General features: G+C 35.3%; 1 protein-coding gene and 1 non-coding gene across 3 annotated transcripts in view; one reads left to right on the top strand and one right to left on the bottom strand.

The window, feature by feature from the left end:
* STT3B (STT3 oligosaccharyltransferase complex catalytic subunit B) overlaps positions 1-27,600 on the bottom strand; it is a 105,901-nt gene that overhangs the window by 5,701 nt on the left and 72,600 nt on the right. For both annotated transcript variants that reach the window (XM_049629887.1, XM_049629888.1), the window contains exons 6-14: positions 12,946-13,044; positions 11,024-11,170; positions 10,147-10,195; positions 8,621-8,775; positions 6,035-6,246; positions 4,357-4,544; positions 3,767-3,938; positions 2,725-2,898; positions 721-834 (exon numbers count right to left, since the gene is read on the bottom strand). In XM_049629887.1, the coding sequence (XP_049485844.1) occupies positions 721-834; positions 2,725-2,898; positions 3,767-3,938; positions 4,357-4,544; positions 6,035-6,246; positions 8,621-8,775; positions 10,147-10,195; positions 11,024-11,170; positions 12,946-13,044 (1,310 nt within the window). The remainder of the gene's footprint in view (positions 1-720; positions 835-2,724; positions 2,899-3,766; positions 3,939-4,356; positions 4,545-6,034; positions 6,247-8,620; positions 8,776-10,146; positions 10,196-11,023; positions 11,171-12,945; positions 13,045-27,600) is intronic.
* Positions 5,327-5,431, top strand: LOC125922188 (U6 spliceosomal RNA). The gene has a single exon (XR_007457624.1). It is a non-coding gene; the product is annotated as a U6 spliceosomal RNA (small nuclear RNA).

Below are 27,600 nucleotides of genomic sequence, written 5' to 3'. Positions count from 1 at the left end.
ATGTAACTTGGCATTGCAGTCATGCAATCTAAGAGCTATAAAAGACCTCAGAAATCAAGTCATCAGTCCAACTCCCATTATACAGACGAGGAAAAAAAATGAGTCCAGGGAATGTGACTTGTCCAGCCAGAGTGGAATCTGAAACTGAGGTACTATGGCAGGAGGTCCAGTGTTTTCTTTTTGCCACCATGTTTCTTTGCACATTCACTCATTTTATGGACCCTTAAGCCTTTGTACCCACATCATTCTAATATCCTAGGAAACTCTCACCCAGATAGTCCTAACTAGCTATGATAACAGAACAGGGATAGAACTAGTATCTGAAGTGACTATGTAACTAAACTCTTTAATTTCAGGCTATTCCCCACCCAGCAGCAAAGTAACCTACTCAAGATCACACTGTTTCCTACCTAGAAGACTTCTCTGTAGAACAACGTCTTCCAAAGGCACGAGGTCAAAAGGTGAGATGGCAAGCAAAGGTGGGATCTGAGCCTAGTGTTAATATGTTGGAAAGAAATCTTTGTTCTAAAAAATTCTCTCCCTAACTTTTCATAGTTTCAGAAATCTAAATTTAAGGGGTGGGGAGATGGAATCTATAGATAAGCACATTTTTCTTCACAGCACAATTGTAACATTCATTATCCTGTTTTCTAGAGACAAACAAGACTACTTTAAAACTATTCCTTTGAAGAAGATTATGTAAGAACTGATATAACCAACCTGCATTTCTCCAAATCTGTAGTACGACATTTTATACATAAGACAATTCAACAGCGTGGGGGATCCTGCTTTGTCTACACGGAATTCTCCTTGTGGGGTAAAATAGTCACTTTCCTAGAAGAAAGAAATTAAATTTCTGTCAGTTCAGTATAACAGATTCAAAGCTACCAGTTTCCCCCTTTATTTCCCCTTATAGAGGCAGCTTTTGAAATATCTTCAAAAAGCTGTATTTAGTTACATCTGAAAAAAACATGGTATTAGAAGATTAATTTATAAATTTAACATAACCTGGAAAAAACCTAAATGTCCACCAGTAGGGAAAAGGTTAAAGGAATCATGGTGCGCACACACAACAAAGCACACTGTGCAAATATGCAATAAAGGAATAGAGAAGGCTCTCCATATTCTAATATGGGAAGATCTCCAAGATACACTACGAAGTGAAAAAAGCAAAACCAAGATATGTATTTTGGTACTGCTTACCTGCTTGAATAAGAATCATAAGAAAATAATAAGTGATTACCATGGACTTTTGCTTTTCTTGGAGGAGGGGTTAAGTTTTTACTGTGTATCTCTTTATATTTTATTTTTTGAACAATGTGAATGTATTAACTATTCTCAAATTTCAAAAACACTAAATTTAAAAAGCATGGAAACTGGAGCTATCATATGTCACAATTTTAACACTGTTAAAAAGCAAATCCACATGTGAAAATCATGTACCGGGAAAATTAAGATTAATACAATGAAGTAATGTTTTAAAATCATATTGAAGGGAAAACATCATAGCATTTACATTTGAACAGAAAATCGAGCACTTTACTTTGTCCCTGTCATTTGACACACATACATACATTTTCCCGAAAGGTTCTTTTATTCTGGGTCACTGGTGAATCTTACTCTCATCTTTTGTCCCTTCATCATGTAAACCACAATGATGGGTGCCAATCCTCTATGAGCTCACAACTGAGAGGGAGATATAGCTTAAACCTACTAAAAGAACAGGCTGCATGTGATTTGATGATGAATAAATACCCAGATGCACCAGAGAAGGGCTTCTGGAAAGTGGACACAAATGTGGTGGGGAAAGTATTCAAGAAAGAGAAGAGTATGTAAGTACAGGTATAACATAAGTCAAAGAAAGAAACCACAAGGCAAATTTCATGAGCTAGAGTAGATTGAGAGATGGAAAAAAGTCGGCAGAGGGATAAGAGGCCAGCACAGGAAACTGAAGTATTAAGGGGTTTACATTCCCAGCTAAGGAGTTTGGATCTTATACCACTGCTTCATTACAGAGATTATTTCATACCAACCACTAGGCTGAGCTTCATCCACGTTACCACAAAATTTTCTTAAGGGCACCACAAATTAACTATTCCCGGTCTCCCCATCAGTGATAATCTTAGGCTACCTTAATCAGCATTATAACACCAGAACCGAGAATGAGACCTAGCGCTTCAAGCATGTAATGCTGACTGGCCAAAAACAAGCTGTCCATAGCACCAAGCTGACAGTGCAGGGTTTTCGTTGCAACTCATGTCTCTCTGATTTCAAGGCCCTTAATCTACTGAAGGCTTTTAAGCTGGAAAGTGACATGATCAATGTCATGTTAGATAGGGAGACGAAGCAAGATTAAGGCAAAGACAGCAATTTCAAGGTTACCATCCTATTTCAGGTTTACAATCATAAGGGTTAGTATCAGAGTGGAAGCAATGGAAGTGGAAAAAAGGGGCAGAAGTGAGAGGCTGTGACAGAGTAAAAAGCAAGAGTTTTAAGAAAGGACTGTTTTGTAGGGGAGAACAGAAGTACCAGGGGTGAATTTCAAAAGTTTTAAACCTGGAAAAATGCTCATAGTACATTTTTAATAAATAGTAAAGTAAGAGTGAGGGACGAATTTGGGGCATAAGATGACAAAAACAAATATTATACAATTAGCATGATAAGAAAATTACTTGGGACACTGGAAGCTGTCTTTCACACATAGGCAATGATCTAGTTTCTTACCCGAATGTCTTTTGGATGTTCCCCTTCAGCTATCCTAACCATCCAGAGAAACTTGTTGATGTCATCACCAGAATAGCCAATAACTCCTCCAAAAATAACCAAAACATAATCTACATCCAGACTCCTCATGATTTTGTAGGCTGCTGTTTCGTTTGAAGACATAGCTTTTCCTACCTATAGAATAAAAAATGAGAATGTATATATTTAGTCCCACAATACACTTAAAAATAAAAATGTACATTGGATGGAATGTACATTGATTTACATGGAATTCTTTTTAAAGAAATGATCTGCTATGAATTCAACAAATTTACCAAGATTTATAAGCACCTCACTTAACCAATTACAGCAGTAATGTCAAAATCTGAATACATGTTCTAATAGTTAAGTTTCATGAAATTAATATTTTAATATAAAAGCAGGCAAGCTTAATAGAAATACAGTTTCTCAGAAGTGCGAGGCCAGGGAGGACCGGCGATCTAGCTGGTACAAATATATCCTTCTCAGTCTACCGGATGTCCAATGATTAGCTACAATGCTAATACAAATAGAACTCATTTGGTTAACATCCATTATCTATTTAAAATCTTTAGAGAACCGAGAGGGGATTACCTTAATTTATGCAAATCACCTATTTGAATGGACATAACTTACATGCCCATAAAATGCAGTACCTTTGGCTTTACATCCTTGCAAATAATTCAGCCTACAATTCTGAATGAAACTTAGATAAATAACATTTCGTTTTCATTTTTTAAAAAATTTTTAAGTAGGCTCCATGCCCAACGTGGGGCTTGACCTCATGACCCTGAGATCAAGAGTCGCTTGCTCTATAGACTGAGGCAGCCAGGCACCCCAAGTAAATACCATTCTTAAAAACAAAATATATAAGCATACCTGGAATTCGCTTTGTTCAATAAATGTGTGAAGAGTTATTTTGAGAATTCAGGAAAGAATACTTTTACCCACATTCTCCACTTAATCACAAGTGAAGCCTGACTGCTAAGGATTTGGAATTTTTGATCTTTTATCAAATTCTTACCAGTGCTATGTGGCTGTTATTCCAGGTGTTGTTATCCACCAAAGTAGTTCTATTAGCCATTCCAGCTATCTGATAGCCATAATCCCACCAAGACATCACTCGGGCATGTTCATCTGTATTTTGCCTTAGCCAAAAATAAGCTTCTCTAAAATCATCTAAGATATTCCTCGTGCTGAAAAGAATCACAATATTCTTGTAAATAAGATCTTAAATGCGAAGAGGGTAATCTAAAATCTTGAGGCGCTGAACCATTAAACAATCTCATATTTTAAAAGCCTCAACAAGAGGACGGGAAATGGCCATGAAGAGCTAGATATGCACACAAATCACCTGGCTATCTTAAAAAAAAAGAGCAGATTCTGGTTTAGTAGGGGCCTGGTACTCTGTAAGTCTAAGTACCCAAGTGAAGCAGAAGCTGGGGTGGAAGGGTGTACGGGGCTGCAGGGGGGGCGGGGGTGGGGTTTGAAAGAAAAACGTGGTAGATTCAAATGCAGAGCCTCACAAACATCATTCTATCTTTTGAGACAGAAAAAAAAAAAAAAAAAAAAGAGTAGGTGTAAAATCCTTTTGTAGCCAAGTTACTTTCTTACCCATCATGATTATAAGAGGCAAGGACCACACTGGGACTGGAGTAGGCATTGCTTGTGACCCAAGTACAGTGGACTGCAAACATCATCAATAGCATCAGCATCAACATGGTGACAATGCTTTTTATATTAGGACCTAATCCCTCTTCAGTTTTTTCTTGTTCAGTTACATGTTTCCTCACTTTACCTGCCTGAAGATAGAAGATACTGGTTAGACTAGTTCATCATTTGCCTTGCTTCATTAAAACACTCAGGGAAAATGTTGGGAGAATGTTAAACCAATTTAATTCTTTGAGAACGAAAATGTACAATCCTCAGGTATTCTTGTGTGGGTGATGCAAGGTTTTCTAAAAATTATCAAGGTAAATTCTAAAGTTAAATGTGAATGAGAAGGCTACCCATTCCTGGAGCTGATTACAGGGCAAAATATCTCCAGTAAGAAGCTTTCAAATCCAGGTGCCCTTCTGTTTTACTTAAATACAAATGAAACGAAACGAAACGAAACGAAACAAAACAAAAAACAAAGGAGATAACCAAAAGGCCTCATTCTGGCAACCTTTTCTTAGAAAATGTGAATTTCTTGCCCTGAAAATGACAATGTCCACTTACAATTCAGATCTACAGGACTTCAGTATAAGACAAGCCTGCATTATCAGAATCCATCTTCTAATTACCAAAACCCCAAAATAACAGACTTATGAAGATTACATTTTTGAAAACAACCAAAAAATCCCACCCAAAACTGAAAGAACAGACTCATACGTTCTCAATTGCAAGGCTAGTTAAAAAAACACAAAACCACCACCACAAAAGAATGTGCTTTATTAACACAAATCTGTATGAGTTATAATTGGACTTATAATAATGAAAAGAAGACTTTTAAAGTTAATATTTACACGAGGAAGTTTCACTGGTTATTGGTATTTAAAAACCTAGTTAATATTCAAACAGTAAAGTTTAATATGTCATCCAAGTGCTTGCTTCGGCAGCACATGTACTAAAACTGGAACAACACGGAGAAGATTAGGATAACTCCTGTGCGAATGACACGCATATTCCTGAAGCATTCCGTATTTTTTCATGAAAGGTTCTTTCCCCCCACCCTCGTGAAAATAAGTAACAACTTGGGATAAAAACCAAAAAAACCAAAAAAACCAAAAACAGTCATCCAAAGCAAGTGCTCTAATTCTTACAAGTCTTTTCTATTCCTGAATCAAATATACTCCTGCTGTTATGTGAGAGGTTAAAAGTGAATTACACCATATTGGCCAACCGCTTGTTGCTAACAAACTAGAGGCTTTCTTCCCTTCATTTTACTTTTCAATCAACCAAATATTTAAAAAGTTTACACTGAATAAGGATCTGAAGGAGAAGCACTTGTGCACATACTTTCAGAAATGCAAAATTTTATGTAACTAAATAGAGCACAAGGTTTTTCCTCTTAAAAGTGGAGGAGTTTTAGAGAAAACCTGACAATAAGAAATGAGAATTCCTTCTGTGATTGCATCATATATTCTTCAAGCTAAAAGACCAAACAGGATTCAAATTCTGAGGCAAACAGTCAAGACCAACTAGAAATGTCACAGGCCGTCTAAATCCTTTTTCTTAATGTGTATAGTTTTTACCATGGTAGAAAATACAAAATACTTAAAAATTTTAAAGGCCTTACTTAGATTCCCACCTTATCATACAAATTTCCTGGGTTTCTTTTATCATCCTCATCACTGCTGTCTTCCACAGGTGGGTTTTCCCTTTTCATGTCATCCCCCAAATAGTGCTCAAAAACATTTGAGAAGGCAATTGCAGATAGCATACAGACGACCGGAGTCAAAGTCAACATCAGCCGCACCATCACTCCAGCAAAATAGACAGCACTGATTGCATACAGAGCAACTGCAAAGACAAGTTCTCTTATGACACTTCAGAAGATGCTCACAGGAAACTCAACTCAATATTTAATGCTACCAAAGCTAAAAATAAGCCAAAGTTAAAAAGAGACAAACATCTCATAAAAGAGCTAATTGTTTTTAAACTGATTAATACTGACTGACTGTTTCAATAGTCATATTTAGAAATTGTAAATCAAATGGACTAAACATTACATATCAGCAGTTTTAGGCAAATGTATCATGATTTAAATTTAATTATGGGAAAGAAGACAATTCATTATTCGTCAATAGCATCACATATTAGGAAATCCACAGCTGACAGATGAAAACATATTGGGTGAATTATATTATTAGGCTCAATAAGTTTACAGAAGCAAATAGTCAATGAAAAGCCAGTACAAGTATCTGGTATACAGCCTGCTTTAAAGTAAGAATAGGATGAGGGGCCTGGGTGGCTCAGTTGGTTAAGCATCTGACTTCAGCCCAGGTCATGATCCTGTTGTGATCTCAAGCCCTGCTTCAGGTGAGCTCTGCTTCTCTCTCTTTCTCTCTCTCTCTCCCCCTCATGGGATCTCTTTGCCCCTCTCATTTTTGGCCTCTCACACACACACACACACACACACACACACACAAAAAAAAAAAAAGAATGGGATGAGAAGAATATAACTTATTAACCAAAGGAGGAACTTGTAAAGTTACTGTCAAGAGATTTAAGAACTCGTATCTCATTTGAAACTAATTTTTTGACTAAAAAATAGATTCATTATACCATATCCTTAAATGTATAGCTCAATGAATTTTTACATACCCACACATCTATGTAATTACCACCAATACCAAAATATAGGACTCCTGTATATATCTCCCTCAGAAGGAACCCTCATGCCTCTTCCCACTTCATAGCTGCTATCGCACCTCCCCCCCACCCCAAATAGGGTAATCACTATTTGGATTTGGACTTCTAAAACATCAATTCAGATTTTATTCTTAAAAACTTCTTAAAAATGAAATTATATAAAAAAAGTTCTCTTCTGTATTGTTTATTTACCCACGCTATTCTTTTGTTTTTGTTTTGAGAGAAAGAGAGTGCGCACGAAGGTGGGGGGATGGAAGGGGGGAGAGGGAGAGAAAGAGAGGAAAAGAGAGAGAGAGAATGAACTGAATGAATCTTAAGCAGGCTCTACGCCCAGCGCAAAGCCCAATGGGGGACTGGATCCCATGACCTTGGGATCATGACCTGAGCCGAAATCAAGAGTTGGTTGTTCAACTGATTGAACTGCCCATCAGGTGTCTCTACCCATGCTATTCTTTGATTAATTGCGTGTTATACTACATTGTACAAACAAGTAAGAATTTATTAATCTATTCTACTGCTGATAATCTTTGGAATGTTTCTAATTAGGGGCTACTATGGACAAAGTTGCTATGTACATTCTTAAACATGTCCTTTGTTGGCCATAGCACTCACTCCTCTTGGGTATGTATATACCTGGGATTGGGATTGCTGAGTAATGAGGTGGGCAAATGTTTAAGCTAAATCCTTCTTAATGACGGGATATTAATACGGCCTTATCCAGAGTCCACTGATCTATATAAACAGGGCAAGAAGGAATACCATCCTTCGTTATATAACTTGCACAAGTGCTATTTTTCTCTCCTGACTTTACTCTGGAAGAGTAACTTGAGTGTCACTCATGGTTCATGTATCATACTTGTACAGGTTCAAGTCCTGGTACTACAAATTATTTGCTTGTGTGACCCTGTGCATGTTAAAAACCTTTTTAAAGTTTCACGTTTTAACATGTGCAAAACAGCCACAATATACTTCTTGCGATGACTGAATCCTGTAAAGGTCTCTGGTATCTGCTTATTTTGCCTACTTATATTTCAAATGTCATTAAAATAGTTTGTATTACTGTCTTTTTTAGTTGGAAATATATACAAATCTATCAGTGAAGAGGCTATTTACTTAAAGATGAAATTTTACATCTTTTTACACTGAAATTCGAGCAATGGATGCCCCTGCAAACTTCTTCCTATGTAATCAGATCTAATATAGAAAATAAAGACTATATTGTCAACAAAGTTATAATTTCCAATTCTCAGCCATGGTCTATAAATAACATTACTCTCTCAGAAAACATCATCAATTGAATGAAAAATTTATATACTAGTTCTCAATTAACACAGTTAATGAGTATATACATAATGCAAATTCACAGAATTTTTCTTGGCTAAACACTTACACAAGATAAGAGAAGAAATTTATCTAGAATATGCATAGCCCCAGCAAAGAGAAATAAAACTTTAAAGTGATAATCTCAATAAAGAAAAGAAACAATTGTTCCAAATCAAAGTATTGATTAAAAATCTCTTACCAAATACTCTTTCATCGTTGATATTTTTAATGCAGAACCATAGGCCTGCTGGGAAGGTACACACAAGAATATGTAGATCAAAGAAGAAAGACACCCAAGTCGTAGGTTGATGTTCAGACACTGATGCAATAATTGGAATGTGTATTTTTGCATACCTGGTATTTAAAAAGTTAATATTGTTTAAAATTAAAATAGGAAGGAGTTCCTTTTAGATGAAGAAATTTCCTTTGACTGTAAATATGGTTCCTATTCCCCACCTGTTCTTGCTTAAAAGTATGTTCCAATGTAACCTGCTAACTGGAAATAAATCTAGTCTACATGGGTAAAACTAAAAACCAATATGCCACCCCTAATACTGGAAGAGTTCTCTAAAACCAGTTATAAAAGTGTTGGTTTTGACTTTTAATACAAAAATCTTTGCTCAAATAGGAATTTCCTGCAGTTTTGCCTACCATCTCCTACGTTTGTACCAGCAAGTTTCATTCTTTTGGACTTATTACTAGCAGAAATACCTTATCCATTAAGGTACCATATTGCCATAATATGTTTCCTAACAAAATGATGCAAATGTAGGTGAGGGAAACGAAGAGGACAAATTACTCCTGAAATACCCTGAGATCCCAAAATAGTCAAATAAATTACTTACAAAAATTTGACCTTGTAATTTGACCTATTCAGAGTAACTGTCTACAACCAGGGATTTCCCCCAAACTTTCTGGTGATCCACGATCTCTTGAAATATGTGTCTAAATGTCAGCTTCAGTCATTTATAAGTAATTTGCTTACACTTTTAATTAGACCTGGGCATGAACCCTTTTGGTATCACATCAAAGGGCAGGCCCAGTCAATAAATTTTTTATTAATAGATTTATTAGGCCACATAGGGAATAACAAAGAAGACAGAAAAGTGGAAAGAGGAAACAAAGATAAATTACCATCAGCAGCGTATACTCTTATCCTTAGGAAAACATTTGAGAGACAGGTTTTATTGAACTAGATGTCTAACTTAAAACCAAAATTTTTATTAATTCATTTTATAATAGCACTCTTCAAAAATGCAAAAAGTATCCTCAAGTGTATTCGATAGATTAAAACTATCAAGGAATTTAGGATAACGTGGTATTAGGAGAAACTTAAATTCTTCCTTTGTATCTATGGCATATGGGCTTATAACACAGCACCTTAAGAGTTAAAAATTAAATATTATTAGAAGATGGAAACAATATAATGGTTAAAAACAAAAATCAATCATTAAAAGGGCACAAATGTTACCCTAAATGTTCTGACAAACAAAACTAAAATAAGGAGTTGACTCTGTAGAAAAGAAATGCATGACTTACATGTATCATACTAAAGGTGTATTCTAAACAGGAATTTCAAACAAAGATAAATTACGAGGGAGTCAACATTTACTGAACTAGTATATGTTAGGTACACTTAAGAAACGCTGCCCAAGTACTGACATGTAACAGAGGAAAAAAGGTATTTTAAAGTAGTATGAGGGCAAATAACTTATCTGCACTTACCCAGTGTCCCATAATGAGTAAAACCTGCCACTCCATGGTGCAATGTAACCTTGGAAGGAAAAAATGTAGAGGAAATCAATCTGCCTTTTAATTGTTTATGTTTATTGATTGCTATGGGTTAAATTAATATTAAAAGAATTTCAGTTTTCTTTTATAGGTGACAACATATTTCATACAGCTGGCAGTCAGGCAAAATAAGGTTAGTAATCACATAAAAACAAATATCCATGGCGATCACATTTCCAGAGATATACAAAAAGTCAACAGATAAAACTGTATAATGTTTTCCCATTCTCCTTTAAACTTCTAGTTGACTAGTAAATAAAGCTAAGACATTAAGATAGCATTTGATAACTTAAAAAGGGGGAAGATGTCTAAATTATTTAATGCAGTGTGCCAAATTTAGATAAAGTTCAAAGATGATTTTAAACATTCTTGCCTTTACTCTTGTCAATTAATCCTTCTTGGTTTTGAGCTATGCCAGGAACAGATGGAAACTGATTTGGTTGAGTGTTTAAAAGTTGGAAAGAGACAGAAAGAGTATAATACACACAAGAAAGGGCAAGTTTGCAGTAAGTAACACTGGAAACTTTGAATTTTATACAGTTTGGGCCTGTTCATCTATCAAGAGAAGGGTGTTTGGAAGCATATTTATCAGAGCCTGAAGCACCAAAATTAGGTACAGTTAAAAAAAACACAAAATTTATAGTGCTATTCAGATTTTAGAACCTTTGACTATTATTTTCATATTGTTTGTAAATACAACCACAGTATTTGAATTACTAGGATAAATGAAAAGTGCACAAAATTTGTAGAAGAATTACCTTTTCGAATAATCTAGAGACAAGATTTGCAGTCTATAGGTTATGACACCTACCTGTATAAGTCAAATAGATGACGCTAAGGAACACAGCACCTGCAGCTAGTGATACACCCAAAAAGAAAAGGGTCTGGAACTCTTGTTTTGTTAATCGGTCTCTCAGATACTGCAAGAAAGCATAAGCTTGCAGCAATGCAAAGACACCTGATTAAAGAAAAGGGTGATATAAATAATCAACAAAGCACTTTCCCAAAGGTATTTTAAGATGTTAATTTGATGAGCTTCTTAGAATACCCTGTACTTTACATATCAAAGACTAGTCATTTCATCTAACCAACATTTCCTTTGTCAAAAGACAGTTAACCAATTAAAAAAAATTATATATATATATTTTTTTTACATGATCAGACTCCCCATACACAAACCAGGTAAGAAAAATCTCACTTCAATAACTAGAGCCTATTTATCACATTAAACTCCTCTCTTGTCCCATATTTTAGTGACATGTTTTCTAGGGAGAAAAAAATAGAGAATTGCCATTAAAAAATAGCTCTAAGATTTACTGAAGGATACAAACGACTTGGATCAGAAGAATCCTAATAGTCACTGCTTATAGCTGAGTGACAGGACGTGACCTCAATTACACACTTATGTAAGATTCTAAATTACTAAACATAAGGGCGAGTGCTAAGATAAAACTAAAGTAGGAATAGCAAAAAGTATTTCATTGTCAAAATGGACAAAACATAATACAAAAGCACTAGGTGTAAAACTAAAAGACACAAAAACTCTAAAAATCCAACATGGCATATTGATTTTTCTTCTAAAAAATTTAGTAATGAAAGTTATTTCTCACAATTTTAACCATTTTAGAATGGTTAGGTAAGGTATAATCAAAGACTCAGATTTTAGGAAATAATAACCCAAATACATAAAAAGTAAGATAACTGCTATAAATGATATATACTCAAAACTGGATATGCATTTCTCTATCAAACTAGTTGGTAATTTCCTAATATCAAATTAGAAATGTAAGTAGGGTGCCTAGGTGGCTCAGCTGGCTAATCGTCCAACTCTTGATTCTGGCTCAGGTCATGATCTCATGGTTCATAGGTTCAAGCCCAGCGACAGGCTCTGTGCTGACAGAGCGGATCCTGCTTGGGATTCTAACTCTCTGCCCCTTACCCCACTCGCTCCCTCTCAAAAATAAATAAATATATTTTAAAAATTAGAAATGTAAGTAAAAGTATTCATAAAGTGCTATGTAACAGTAAGGTGTGGGTTCTTAACCTATTTGGAGGGGATGGGTTTCAAGATTCTAACTTAGAATCTGATAAAAGCTATGGAACATCCCCTCAGAGAGTTAAACATTCTGATACTTATAAAATGTTGCAAATAAAATAACTACCCACAGACTTCCTATGGGTGTCATGGACCTTGTGTTGAGAATCTGTTGAAGTTTTATTCAAAGACCTCCCATTATCTTGTTAATTGTAACCTAGATTAATAATGGCAAAGTAGTCTGTTTATATGGAGGAATATTGTATTAAAGCCATTAATTTCAGTTAGTGGATAAAATATTTTAGGGAGATGTAAGGGACATAAACATTTATACCATGTTCTTTCTAAATGTGCTAAAATGCAAACCCAGTGGTACAGTAAACTCGGTGTACAGATATGCTACTTAATATCTGTTTAAACAAAACATATGTTATTTAGCGTCTGCAAATAACATGGATTATGCAAAAAGGGATAGTCTCCCTTTTCAAAACAACAGTAGTTAGGAAAATAGACACATTTGGGAACATAGTATCAGAATAGTCTCAAGAACAGACATTCACATTTTATAGTGGCAATGTTTCAGAACCAGTATGATGAAAATTAAAAACAACAAACACCAAAAAAACTTCATTCCCTTGAAGACTGGTCAGTCATGCATTCATGTATTCAGAAAAGGGAAAATAAATATTTTTGCATACCAGCAGCGGCCATGTGTTCACTTGTCCTGATTGGCTGGAATCCCACAAAGGGTATCTGCATGGATAATATTAAACCCACAATGTAGAAAGTGCTATATGCTATAAAGACAAAATAGGAAATAAGGATAATTTACTACTACCATTAAGTACTTCAAACATAACTCATATATTTTTAACAAACTTTAACTTTATTTTAAGAACAGAATCTTGAAATGACTGCTCTATTCGATAGATATTTGATGGTTAATCACATAAATCATGAGAATTCTTTCTGCCAATCTTTAAAAAAATGTTAAGTACTTAATTTTGCAAAATATCATTTAGAACAGTTTAGGAGACTGGTGCTGCTTTCCTTTTCCATTTTAAAATGGAATCAAGTTTTCAATATATCATTAATAACTGACATGACCCAGAAGCTAAGTAATACATAAATAAGTAAACACTATTCCTACTGGCATTACTCTGAAGCATGACCTAAAGATAAAGAATACTTATCCTCATCATACATGAATAGCTGCTATTGTCTCAAAAGCTCTCAAGTATTCCACATCCTTTTTATAGTCTAACATTCTAACAGTACATCTAAGAAACCAAAAACAAAAACCCTGTCCACGAAGTTTTCTGTCATAAAAGAAAAGGACTAAGTATACAGAAGTTAAGCCATAAAATAGACTAGTTAATGAATTTTTTAGGGTCTAATAAAGGAAAATTATTTGCTTTTGGCACTGAGTACATTATAGTATTCTTGGCTTACATATCAACATAAATGTATAGGGAAATGGGGGAGGGGTTAGAATTTGTGTAACAGACTTGTTTTGCATTTAGATGTTCACAGGTCATTATTAAATTAAGTTCATTACAGAGAAAGTTAGAATTTAGAATCACTGTAATTGAAAATTATTTAGAAATGAAGATAAACCCATCTGAAATAAGTTAATACGAAAACTTCCGTTTATAAAGCTTATTCACAACATTTTATGAAGCATAGTCAACAGTTGTTGGCAAATAAAGTATTTGATTAGGAAAAGACTGGGGTGTATTTAGGAAGGGAACTGTTAGAAGTATATATATCCATATTCTACACTGTATGTAGCATAGCATTCAGCAGCATACATTTCTCTTCCCCCACATTTAGTTGAGTTTATTTGCCTTCAAAGGAAACCCATCCGTAGAAGGTAAATCATGGGCTAATGGTTCAAACGTTAAGTTGTCTCTCAAGCTGCATTAGAGATGACTACAGTGTTAGGAAAAGGATAAGAAGCTCAAGTAAATTTAATAGGAAGGACCAGTGTATGTGAATAAAGTTTCCAATATCCTCAAGCTAATGGAGAACTGGTTGTCTAGATGAGACTACAGAAGTAATTCACCTAATAATATACCTTCCAGACATATTAATGTTGGAATGGAATTATCCTCAGTGAGGTACTTGAACACAAATGCAATAAAAGCTAAGGAAATAGAATTTCTATATTATGGGACTTAAACTGTGGCTCAGTTTATTGGATGAGATTTCTAGTTATGTCAGTATATTTCTATCAGTCTTGTGTAGATCACCTGGCACAGAGTCATAAAGGAAGAATCAGAAAAAAAAATGGGAATGAGTGATCTTGATTTTGAACTACCTAATAAAAAATTCAGTTTCCTCACTACAGAATGAGGGGTTTGGCCAAAAAGATTTGTAGATTAACCGCCCCCCCCCCCCGCCCTGAACAATAACCTAAGATTCTTTTATTAGGCACCTAGAGCTGCAAAATCAAACCCTAGACAGTAACTGAACAGAGAGAGGCATATCTAGAAAGGCCAGGCATGGGAAAACCTTGTATTTTAATTATAGTTAAGTCTACTTATGTCCAAACAGCACCATCACCTCTTAGGCTAAGTTTTCTCTTTCTTATAAATACTAATGAACACTGAATGTTATAACACTGTCACAGAATTTGGATTAAGTATGATAAATGGCACATGCTGAACAAAAAAGTAAAGTCTTTAAAAAAAAAAACAACCTGAAGTGAAATTTATATATAATCATTTAAAAGTGAACAATTTAGAGGCATGTAGTACATTCACAATGTTAAGCAACTACCACCACTCTAGCCCCAAAACAGTTTCATCACCCCAAAAGAAAACTCCATATTCAGTAAGTAGCTGCTCCCTATTCCCCCCATTCCAGAAGGTAAATACAAATCTTCATCTGTCTCTATGGATTACTAGTTTGTTCTAAATGTAAAAGTAACAACAAACAAAAAGTAAAAAGTAAAAGTCTCTAGCCCATTTACTTCCCTAAGTCATTTAATAATTACTTTTCCAGAATTAATCACTAAAAGATATGGTGAGCACACATAAGCACATTCATATGCATATTCTCTCTCTTCAAATGGGACTATACTATGCTTGGCGATATAAAAACTTTAGCAATCACTTGCTTGGGAACTACTGAAGTTTCCTCCCAGGGATTTGCTCAAGTTCATTTCCAGACTTATTCAAAAAGAAAAATAAACCTTCTAATATTCTCAATTCAGTGTTTTTATGCAACTTCATAGAGGCACTACCATTAGTAAAGAAAAAGACTCTATACAGAAGCAGATGCACTAGTAATGAGTGATGGAGAGGAATTCAAGAAAAAGAACCTCAATCTCAGATAACATAAAACACCAGGTGGGATGTTAATTTGTATTATTTTGTAAACAGAGGTTAAGGTCAAATTAAACTGAATTAATAGAAATAAGTTCAACAATATTTTACCTTTGAATACTCCTATACATATTAGATTTGCACCAGTGATACAAAGCTGATAAGTGTGATATACGCAATAATCCAAAGATCACCATTTTCTTTTAATAGAACTGGATTCATGTTTCCCTATATTTCCTATTTTTTGGATCACTGATCTTGAAATGTTTACATAGGGGAACAGATGTTCCTTCTCATAGCACTTTTTACTACATAGACAGTACTTCCATTAAATTAAAGTCAGGACTGCTTGCCAGCTAATATAAAATATCACAAACTCATCTTACTTAATACTGTCCTCCTCCTTGAATCTGTAAAATTAGATACACATCTCTGTACCTCAGTTTAAATCCCATTTACAAAACCCATGTTTAAAATACAGAAAATAAGAATTAGACATACTTGAGTAGAAAGAAATAGTGAAATAACGCTCAATTCTTAAAAGTAAACACCATCTTCACTACAAAGTGAACTCCACGCTTTGTACAACAGCATCTAACAGTGTGTTTAAAAATTACCTAATTAATTCATTCAAATATTAACTTTATGTAATTATGGTCCAGGCATTCTAAGGATACAAAAACCCTATTAAGATCAATCCTATCCTCTAAGCGTTAGACATCTATTTGGGAAAAGCAGAGATGTACACAAATAACCATAATACAATGAAACAAATACATGTCACAAAGGTTAAAAAACAAAACAAAACCCTAGCTCTATAAAAACTTCAAGGAGTGAGAGATCTCTTCTTGACATGAGCACTGAAGAGACAGTGGACAACATCTGTACCATTCTCTAATGTTCTAAGAAGACCTCAACAACACAAACCCATAGATAGCAACCATTCGCCCACTAATTGTTCCTATGAACTCTCTAGGAAACTTGACCAAATTACTACCTACGACTATCACAACTTTCAATCCATCCATGTTAGCCTACTTTTCTTACCCTTTTAACCAGAAGAACAAAGCTTTCCATCAGAGTAATGAACTCTAAGAAAATGCACGATACCAGTAGTGTTGTAAATCATTTATTACATCATGAAAATGTGACCACACTGCCATCCTGTGGAAGCACAGTTACTGGCATTCACTACTGCATATGATACTCCCAATGTGCTCGAAGAATTCCAGAAAAAATGGCCATTCTCTATTATTGTTTATTTGCCACCAAAGAAAATCCCTTTGACTTGACTCAAATAGTAATCTTCTAAACAGAGCTTAAATATCTTTCACTGTTAAAATATTTATTTTTTTATCCAAGGGTATGGGGTAGGGCCAGATTCATACAGAAAACTACCATCCTTGACTTAACATGCACGAATAAGTTGTTATATACAATTAATTAGAAGGCACTGAAACTTCTGATTCAAGCTCCATTAAAATTTTAAGTTTTCAAGAAGTTCCTGTTGTTCCCCAACTAACCTTTAAGGACCTCCTCCCTGACAAAGCAAAGACTTATGTTGATGGTACTCTTTACACTTATAAAATACTACTGTACTTCCTTTTATTTAAAGTTGGAAAATATTTTGTGAATATTGTATTTCCATTAACTTTGATCCACTATTAAATCACCTTAGCATTTTTTTAATGTTCATTCATCTTTAAGAGAGAGCGAGAGAGAGAGAGAGAGAGAGAGAGAGACAGAGAGAGAGACAGCATGCGTGGGAGTGGGGGTGGGGGCAGAGAGAGAGAGACACAGAATCTCAAACAGGCTCCAGTATCTGAGCTGTCGGCACAGAGCCTGACTCAGGGCCTGAACTCAGGAACCGTGAGATCATGACCTGAGCCAAAGTCGGGACGCCTAACCAACTGAGCCACCCAGGCGCCCCATACCACCTTAGCATTTCTGAGCTGCTTCATCTCCTGGTTGGTATTTAATGGGAAGGGCTAACAAAATATTCCTTTGCTTTCCCAATTCTCTCTAAACCAAAGCAATATTAACCAAAAGAAACACAGTGGGGAAGTATTTTATAATCCAACCAATCTTGTTTCATTATTAACAAATATGATTAAAGAACCGTAAGACTGTTGAAGCTTTTGATTTATAAAGATACTTTACTACTTGATTACTGTGAATCCTGGGTAAATAAGCAGGATGAAGAATGGTAAGAAACACGAATTAAAGCTTAAAAATGAAACAAAACATAAAAAACATTAATTCTTCTTTACCAGCAGAGAAATATAATTTTTAACAAATACAGTAAAAAAAATAATTTTTCTTTTCCAAAAATGCTGCTCATCATTCATTTTGGAGAGAATGAATCTTTGAAACAGATGTTTTACAAGTTCGATTTGTAAAAAGCAGCAATGACTTGTTCAAAACACTTGAGAGACACTTAATCCTAACTTTTAAAAACAGCATATATATTTCATACTGATACGTAAGATGAAATCAAGAATACAGCAGAAAGTAAATAAACATCCGGGTTTTGGTTTTATCTGTATCATGTGAAAGAATTATGCACTTATTTTCTGGCAATGGTTGATGAGTTACAGAAGTGTATTAAAATATAAACTAAGTTGTGTGTGTTTAAAGACTATATGAAGAACTCAAGAAATATGTATAATTTTTACATAACATAAAAGTATTAATGATCCTAATTAACACCTTTAGAGCTAAGTTTAGTTACTAAACTTAATATGCCAAGAAACAGTAATAGACAAATATCAGCAACCTCAATTCACTCATAAACAAAACAAAGTAAATATTTTAAACCATGCAGAATCACAAGTCATGTCATCACTAAAAACCTAAAAACACTTTTTTAAAATCTTCTTAAGCTATCTTTTTCTTAATGTCAACTATTGTGGTTAAGTGGCTTCTAAATTCATTTAACTAATACCACTAAGACTCTGTTAATTGATACTACACAAAAGCAAACCTTTGGACTTCGGAATATAAAATTCTCAGTAAAACAGACCCTTAAAGGAAATCTCAGATCTGTTCTTCTAGATAAGAATACCAAATGATTTATTGCTTCTCTTTAGTTTGGAGAACATGAATATTCCTTGTTTCTATTCACTGAAAAAGTTTTTCTGATTAAGCTAATGATTACTGCTACATCATAGGTAAGACTGGTTCTAAATATCCTGGGTCTTAAAGTAAGAAGATAGAAGACTAATCCTGTGCAAACTAAATAATGAGTTATATTAACAATACTGATGGCAGCAGAAGCAACAGCATCTTCGAGTGTGCCCCTGAAGTAAATTTTCCCCTAAAGTAACCACTGAGAAAGTTTTATTATAAACCAGTTTAAAGAAAATTTCCCTATCCACTTCCTCCAATAATTAGTTTCAATTACCTATTGTAAGATAGACATCTGGAAAACTCACTTTATGGAACTAATATTGCAAATTCTAGTGAAATTTTTAATGAAAACTTGGTACAAAAATGGGGGGGGGGCAATTTTGATAGTCCCTGTTTGTCTGCTCTTGGCTCATGTTCCCTTGAAGATACAAAAAAGAAAGGCAAATCAATTAAGTCAAAATAAGACATCAGTAACAAATTGTAAACATTCTATGCAGCATGGGAAAACCATGTCTTAATGGTATATGGACATATTCAATCCTTATAAAAATCTAATTCATCTATAGGCTATAAACGTAATCTTTTATTGTGGTAAGAATTTATCTGCCACAAATACAAAACTGTATAACCCTTTATTACTTTCAATATCTGAGATCTAAACTATCAAAATGATTTTAGTTTATTTACATTCTGAAGCCCTTCTAAGAGTTATTTTATAATTTAAAAAAGTTGCTAATTAATAGGTTTTAAAGATGTTTTATTACCTATAACTATGTATTAGCAGAAATGGCAGACACCTCTTTGATATTTAGCATTTCTAGCTTGTAAAATGTTACTGGCAATTAAACAAAATACATTTCTGTAGTAAGAAACATAATTCTTATGTTGCTTTTTGAATTCTTAGCTGACTTAGAGAAGTCATTTGAGAAAAAACTAATTCTATTCTATTTAGTTGTAATTTTTTCCTTCCTGAGTTTTTATTTATTGTAAAATGCAGCAAACCTTAATTTCTTGGGAAAATTGCCCTCTAAGGCAGTACAAGTTATGTGCAAGACCAAATATGTTACTTCTATTCTGATTACCCCATGCCTCCACCTAAGTATATGCTATTGCCCTATAGTCTGTTATTTCACAATACTCCTAACTCTTCTTTCCAGGAGGCTTCCCAAGGCCTTAGAATGGGATATATTAAGGTATTAGTATAGACAGTAAAGAGTCAATGTCATAAATATTTTATCTCTTAAACTTCATGTGAACAAATGGGAGCTGTTTCTGATCTCAAGCTCATAAAATTAAATCCCTTCATGGTGTTTTTCAAGGGACACTACCAAAACAAAGAATTCTAGATATTTCAAAAAATAAAATTGGTAGTTTTCCCTATTTAAACAGATATCAGACTTTATTTTTCAAAAGAATGCACTTAGGGGTGCTTGGATGGCTCAGTCAGTTGAGCGTCTGACTCCTGATTTTGGCTCAGGGCACAATCCCAGAGTCATGAGATTGAGCTCTATGTAGGGTTCCACACTCATGGAACCTGCTTACATGTGTGTATGTGTGCGCGCGCATGCGCACGCGCGCGCACACACACACACACACACACACACACACACACACACAATGCACTTAGGAGCAGAGACAGAAAAGTGTATTTGTGTGTAAGTAGAAATTTGATGGATGGCAGCTAAATCTCAAAAGGGTAGAAATAATAAGATGGTTAACAGCATCTAAAATTGGAAAACAAAAATCAAGAAATAGGAGTTTCAGGGCGCCTGGGTGACTCAGTTGGTTAAGCAACTGACTTCGGGCTCAGGTCATAATCTCATGGTTCGTGAGTTCGAGCCCTGCATCAGGCTCTGTGCTGACAGCTCAGAGCCTGGAGGCTCTTCGGATTCTATGTCTCCCTCTCTCTCTGCCCCTCCCCTGCTCACGTTCTGTGTCTCCCTCTCTCAAAAATACACCTTCATAATTTTTTTTTTTTTTTTAAGAAACAGGAATTTCATTTTGTGCTACTATGATTTATAATAAGAAACATACATTTGGTCTTCATCCACTGTTCTGGCAGAGAGCTCCCAAAACCCTTGGAACTTCCTAAGTGAGGAGAATGATTAAGGTTCTTTTATTGTATTACTGAGGTGACTTTTGCACCTCACCTAAGATGAAGGCTGGTTGCCAGAGGGAACCAACCACATGATCGGAAGGCTGGAATTTCAGCCCCACGCCCCTGACCTCCAGGGATGGGAGACGGGCTCAAGATTGAATTCAATCACCAACGGCCAATGGTTTGATCAACCATGACTATGTAATGAAGCCTCCATAAAACCTCCAAAGGACAGGGTTCCAAGAGCTTCAGGTTGAGAAAGTGGAGATTTGGGGAAAGTGGAGTGCCTGGCAAGAGAAGGGAAGCTCAATGCTCTTTCCCCATACCTGGCCCAATACATCTCTTCCATCTGCATGTTCCTGAATTACATACACCCTTTTATAATAAAGCTGTAATCTTGTACTCTAGCAAATTAATCAAACCTATGGATTTGGAAGAGGTCATGGGAACCTCGGATTTACAGTCATATGGTCAGAAGTACAGGTGACAACCCGGACTTGTGACTGGCATAAAAGCAGAGGCCAGTCTTATGGGACTGAACCCTTAACCTGTGGCATCTGATGGTACCTAAGGGTAGACGATACCACAACTGAGTTGAATGTTAGGACACTTAGCTGGTGTCAGGGAACAGTTTGGTGGTGTGGCAAACCTCCCACACATGTTGGAATTGGTGGTTTAAAAAGTACATTCGTGGTAAAAACCAAAAGAAACAACTGAAATAACTGTAAGTAGTTGTTTCACGATAAGAATTTAAGGACGAAGCCAATTAAGGAAAAGGCGGAGAAAAGAACTGCTGATTTTGCTTTTAAGCTTTGTAGTAATATTTGACTTTCTCAATTATATACATTATCTTAAAATTTTAAACTGTATATAATAATAAGCACACCACTCTATTATTGTGTTTTAGCTGCTCTGTGATGCTCTATGTAACACACCAGTGTCATTTCTCTGCTATATTTTTCATAATCAAAATAGCTGTGGTGAAAGTTTATCTACATTTAAAACAAAAAATCTTTAGTCATCCTCAGTCTTTACAATCACCTCTTGGCCTCTGGCATTCTTTCTTCTTTTTTAAAAAAATTATTTATTGGGGCGCCTGGGTGGCTCAGTTGGTTAAGCGTCCGACTTCGGCTCAGGTCATGATCTCACGGTCCATGAGTTCGAGCCCCGCGTCGGGCTCTGTGCTTGACAGCTCAGAGCCCGGAGCCTGGTTCAGATTCTGTGTCTCCCTCTCTCTCTGCCCCTCCCCCGTTCATGCTCTGTCTCTCTCTGTCTCAAAAATAAATAAACATTAAAAAAAAAAATTATTTATTTTGAGAAGAGCACAAGCAGGGGAGGGGCAGAGAAAGAGAGAGCGAATCCTAAGCAGGCCCCGCGATGTCAGTGCAGAGCCTGACATGGGTCTCAAGCTCACACACTGTGAGATCACGACCTGAGCCTAAATCAAGAGTTAGACGCTTAAGTGTCTAAGCCACGCAGGCGCCCCCAGAACTTTTTCTTCTTACCTGGCTATTCCTTCATAATTTTAACATTAACAACAGAGGCCAACACTTAAATAACACTTTGTGTTAGTCCTTTTATAAGCACTTTTCATTATCCTTAAATTCTACAAGGTGGGAATTATTATTATCTCCGTTTGACTCATGCATGAGGACATTAATTAAGGCATAAAGAAATTAAGTAATCTGCCCAAAATTGCTAGTAAGTGACTAGTGGTAAAGTGACCACTAGTAAGGGACTAGACCAGGAAATTGAATCCTGTTAATTTGGTTCTGCAGTACATGCTCTTTTTAAAGAGTTTTTTTTTCTTTTTAAAATTTATTTATTTTTAGAGAGAGGGAGAGCAAAAGTGGGGAAGGAGCAGAGAGAATCCCAAGCAGGCTCCCGTTATCAGCACAGAGCCTGATATGGGACTCAATCCCATGAACCGAGAGATCATGACCTGAATGGAGATCAAGAGTGGGACACTCAATCAATTGAACCACCCAGGTGCCCCTGTAGTGCATACTCTTTACCCTGTTACGGCACTTCTCATTTATGGTTACATCATCACAAACCCTCTGTAAGTCTATTTCTATACTATTTTCTCCTCTCAAGATCATGATTTATCTCCAAAACTTTCAGAAGGACAGTCAGTTGGAAAGCCCAACAAGACCTTCCTGAAACTTAAAAGTCAAAACTGATCTTCACAAACTCCTTCTCATTTCCATTTTGTTCATATGCTATGGTTACAATGTATTAACGGATACCAATTACATTGATGGCCCTAGAAAAGGGCCATCTTTTGATCATCTATGCATCCTAATGGCTAGCACAAAACTAAGTATTAAACATTTAATCCTCTACTGAACTGATTTACTCCTCAAAAAAAAAAAAAAAAAAAAAAAAAAAGGAAAGGTAAAATTAGGCAAACTAAATTCTAGTGCTTCCAAGCTTTTTACATGCTTGTAGAATTTTTACATGCAATTTTTACGTCTATTGTTGTGTAGCATTAGATATGTTTTGTTTATGTATGGCAAGTATAAACATGATGCCTAAAATTTATTGGTTTTACTTAAAAAAATATTTTTTTAAATTAAGAAAGTTTTTAAAATAAGCTCTGTGCCCAATATGGGGCTTGAACTCATGACCCCAAGATCAAGAGTCACATGTTCTTCAACGTTTTTGTTTTTTTTTTTTTTATTTATTTTTGGGACAGAGAGAGACAGAGCATGAACGGGGGAGGGGCAGAGAGAGAGGGAGACACAGAATCGGAAACAGGCTCCAGGCTCCGAGCCATCAGCCCAGAGCCTGACGCGGGGCTCGAACTCACGGACCGCGAGATCGTGACCTGGCTGAAGCCGGACGCTTAACCGACTGCGCCACCCAGGCGCCCCAAGAGTCACATGTTCTACGGACTGACACAGCCAGGGACCCCTCTGGTTTTCTTTTTAATTCATTCAATAGCAGGATTGTCTTTTCTTCACTCACAAACTCTACAATCCTAGAACAATTTGTACAGAACTAAAGTATGTGGTATATGTCTATAATACTTTGCTCTTTATATGATGGTTCCACCAGCAAATATTACCATAAAAATGTAGTTTAGATATAATATAAAAAGTGATTCTGTTACTCTCTTCTTACTCAAATGACCTCAACGAAAGAACACACACAATAAGCAAATTCTTCAGTGACATTTAAAAATCACTTATCAATACTAGAAACTAGTTTCTTCCTGCTCTTTAAGTTATTCTAATTTAAAATTTTAATTGTAATAAACCATGAGATAAAATTCACATTTCTATAAATTAAAAAGTCTCATTTATTATGAATTTAGTACATGCTCATTGTAGAAAATCTGGAAAGCAGAGAAAAATATGAAGAAAAAGTATCACTAGTAATCCTTGCTGTCTGCTTTTTATTAACTTTTTCCTAACTCACCAAATACCAAAAAAGATTACATTTAATGATGCCATAATATTTCATGATTTGGCAACACTAAAATTTAAGTGTAACTTAAAAATTAAAATTTCTCTATTGGACATTTAAACTATTTTCAATTATAAGTAACACCATAATGAACACTGCTAAACATGTCTTCATATCTTCAATAATTTCTTTATTATGTAAAGTGTGATTAAACATTTCTAAAGGTTAAATGATTTTACACCCATTAGTGTTACGGGATACCTGTAAACCACTCTCTCTATAAATGCAAATTACGATATGGGTGTTCTTTCTTCTTATTAAAACATCGGAATCCTATTTGTGACATAACTGTGTGTAATTCACTTCCCAACATGGTGAATACACCAAGTACAAAATATATCTTCACAAAATAATTTAACTTTCTTCCCACATGAATTTCAAGGGGCTTTTCTTTTCCCTTGCCCCTCCAACCCCCCACTCCTGTGCCACACATACCCTATACATCCACATTATCTTCCATGTGCCCCTCTTGCCACATGTGAACCAACTTTTGAGTTTTCCCTGGCTTACCAACGGATTCTAAAGACACGTGCAAAAAATCTACTGAAAGGGAAAACCATTTTTCATAATTATTTCAAATGATTCATTTTTACTTCATTTAATTTGATACTAAGAACCCAATCAAATATTTGGTTTAAAGGATTATGAGTTTGCCATTTATCAATCATTATTTTCTTTATCTAAATGTTTCTGCTCATGAGGAGAGAGAACTACAGACAAAGGATGTTACGTGATAAAATCAGAGGGCAAACCTCTATATGTAGCTTTATAATGCCTTCAAATTTTCCAGGACCATTAAGTTAGGTTAAATTGAACTTAAATCTTGATACATTTAGGATAAAGTAGAGAATAGCTGATTTTTCTATACCATCATTTCCCATCCATTTAAAAGTAAACTATGAAAGAGTATACAAATCACGTAAAATACCCTTAATCATATGAATGGAATAAGCTATAAAACAAGGAAGGTGGGGGTAGAGAATCTTAACACTACAAAATTATCTGAGGTGTTTACTAATCTAACTTCACACATATATATAATATCCCTGAACTACTTTAGTTTTCTTCCCTTTTAAAAGAAGAAAAATTTTCAAGAGCCAACCAAAGCAGTATTAATTGCGTACTTTTTGTAAAGTTACTATAGAAATCCTATTCGCCAAATACAAGGTCTTTCCTGAATTCTCACCCTACTAGATCTTAGTACTAACACTCAAGGGAAGTTGGACACTGTTCATGCTTTCAACTTTTATGTAGAAAATCCTTTCATTTGACCTCTTTAACAATGTATGTATCTAGCTCCTTCTATTTTGGCTCTTCTTCCTCTTCCTGATTCAGGGACGTTTCACAAGTCCATTCCTCAATCTGCTCCCCACTCTATTCCCCTGACCATTAAATTTTCAAGACCCAGAAGTTTTTAAATTAAAAAAATTTTTAGTTCCTCCCCTATTACATTTAACTTAAAAAATTTCTCTACTTACATATCTCTAAAACAAAAAGTTGAGACTTGAAGTTTAATCTATCATTCTCCTTTCTGGATCCTAAAGACGGTTTACAGTGTTTTCAGGGTAGAGATATATCACAGGCTAATGTATTTCAACAGTAAGGTATTTATTTACATGGTAGGCATACAGTTTTAATAGAAATAGTAATTTGTAGCATCATGGGCTATGGAGCCAAAACTTCTAAGTTCAGGCCCAAATCACATGGTCTTGAGCAAATTATGTCCTTTTTTGCTTCCTCATCCTGTAAAATAAGGACAGTAACAGTACCTACACTACCCTCTCACAATGTGGTTATGAAAATTAAATGAGTTAAATACATGTAAACAACTTAGTCTGTGGTATCAAATAAGCACTTGATAATATATTATTTCAGTGGTGACTGTTATAAAGTATGCTGAAATGACTATATATGAACTTTTTAAATTGATATGGTATACACCCTATATAATTCACCTTTTTAAATATGCCATAGAGTGCTTTTTCTTATTATAGTCACAAAGTTGTGTATTTATTACCACTATCTAATTCCAGAACACTTCCTCATCCCCAAAGAAACCTCATTCCCATTAGCAGTCACTCTTCCATTCCCCAAACCTCCGGCAACCACTAAACCTATTTACTTTCTGTCTCTAAGGATTAGTCTATTCTGAACATTTCATACAAAAAGAATCCTACAATTATACATGGGCTTAAGTGTCTGGCTTATTTTACTTAGCATAATGTTTTCAAGCCTCACAACGTATCGGTACTTCATTCCTTCTTACGGCTAAATAATATTCTACTATATGAATACACACACTTTATTTATCCATCAGTTGGTGGACATCTGGGGTGTCTTCACTTTTTGGCTATTAGGGATAATAAATATTGCAATGTACATCAGTGTACATGTTTCTGTGTGAATAGTTACTGTCAATTCTCTTGGGGGTATACCTGGGAGTGAATTACTGGGTCATAGGGTAACTCTCCAATTAAGTTTTTGAGGAATTGCCAGACTAATGGGTTTATTTTGTTGTTTTTTTAAATTTTTTTTAATGTTTTTTTAAATTTATTTTTGAGACAGAGAGAGACAGAGCATGACCAGGGGAGGGGCAGAGAGAGAGGGAGACACAGAATATGAGGCAGGCTCCAGGCTCTTGAGCTGTCAGCACAGAGCCTGACGCAGGGCTCGAACTCATGGACTGTGAGATCATGACCTGAGCCGAAGTCGGACGCTTAACCGACTGAGCCACCCAGGCGCCCCTTTGTTGTTTGATGTTGTTTTTTTAGGTAAGTAAATAAGCTTTATCTTTCTGTTACTGCTTTCCAACAACATTATCATACTGGAATTGTATTATTTTACTAAGACATTGGGTTCAAACCACAACTTCTCTCTTATTAATTCAACCTATAAAGGTTCTGTCTCTATCATGGATAATGAGCTCTACGATTTGAGACTTCTATCACTAAGCATCTTATTCAAAAGATATGTTTTAAAACCTAGAGAAAAAAAATAAAGATTTCATAGAAAACAGGTTCGTCTGAATGTTCACCTTCCCAAAAGTCGCAAGTTTAAAACCTAATGGCCAATGTATCAGTATTATGAGGTGGCATTCGGGAGGTAGTAAGGTGGTAGTAAGGGCTTTGGGGATTAGTAACCTTTTAAAAGAGGTCCAGAGAACTAGTTCCTCCCTTCTACAATGTAAGGACAAAGCAAAAAGGTACCGCTATGAACTAGGAAGGGAGCCCTTACAAAAACGTGACCATTCTGTTACCTTAATCTGGGACTTTGCAGCCTCCAGAACTGTGAGAAATTTCAGTTGTTTACATGCTATCTAGCCTGTG

Source organism: Panthera uncia, chromosome C2 (assembly GCF_023721935.1).
Source record: "Panthera uncia isolate 11264 chromosome C2, Puncia_PCG_1.0, whole genome shotgun sequence".
NCBI lineage: Eukaryota > Metazoa > Chordata > Mammalia > Carnivora > Felidae > Panthera > Panthera uncia.
The sequence above is the reverse complement of the archived record's forward strand: the minus strand, read 5'-3'. Positions and strand labels throughout refer to the sequence as shown.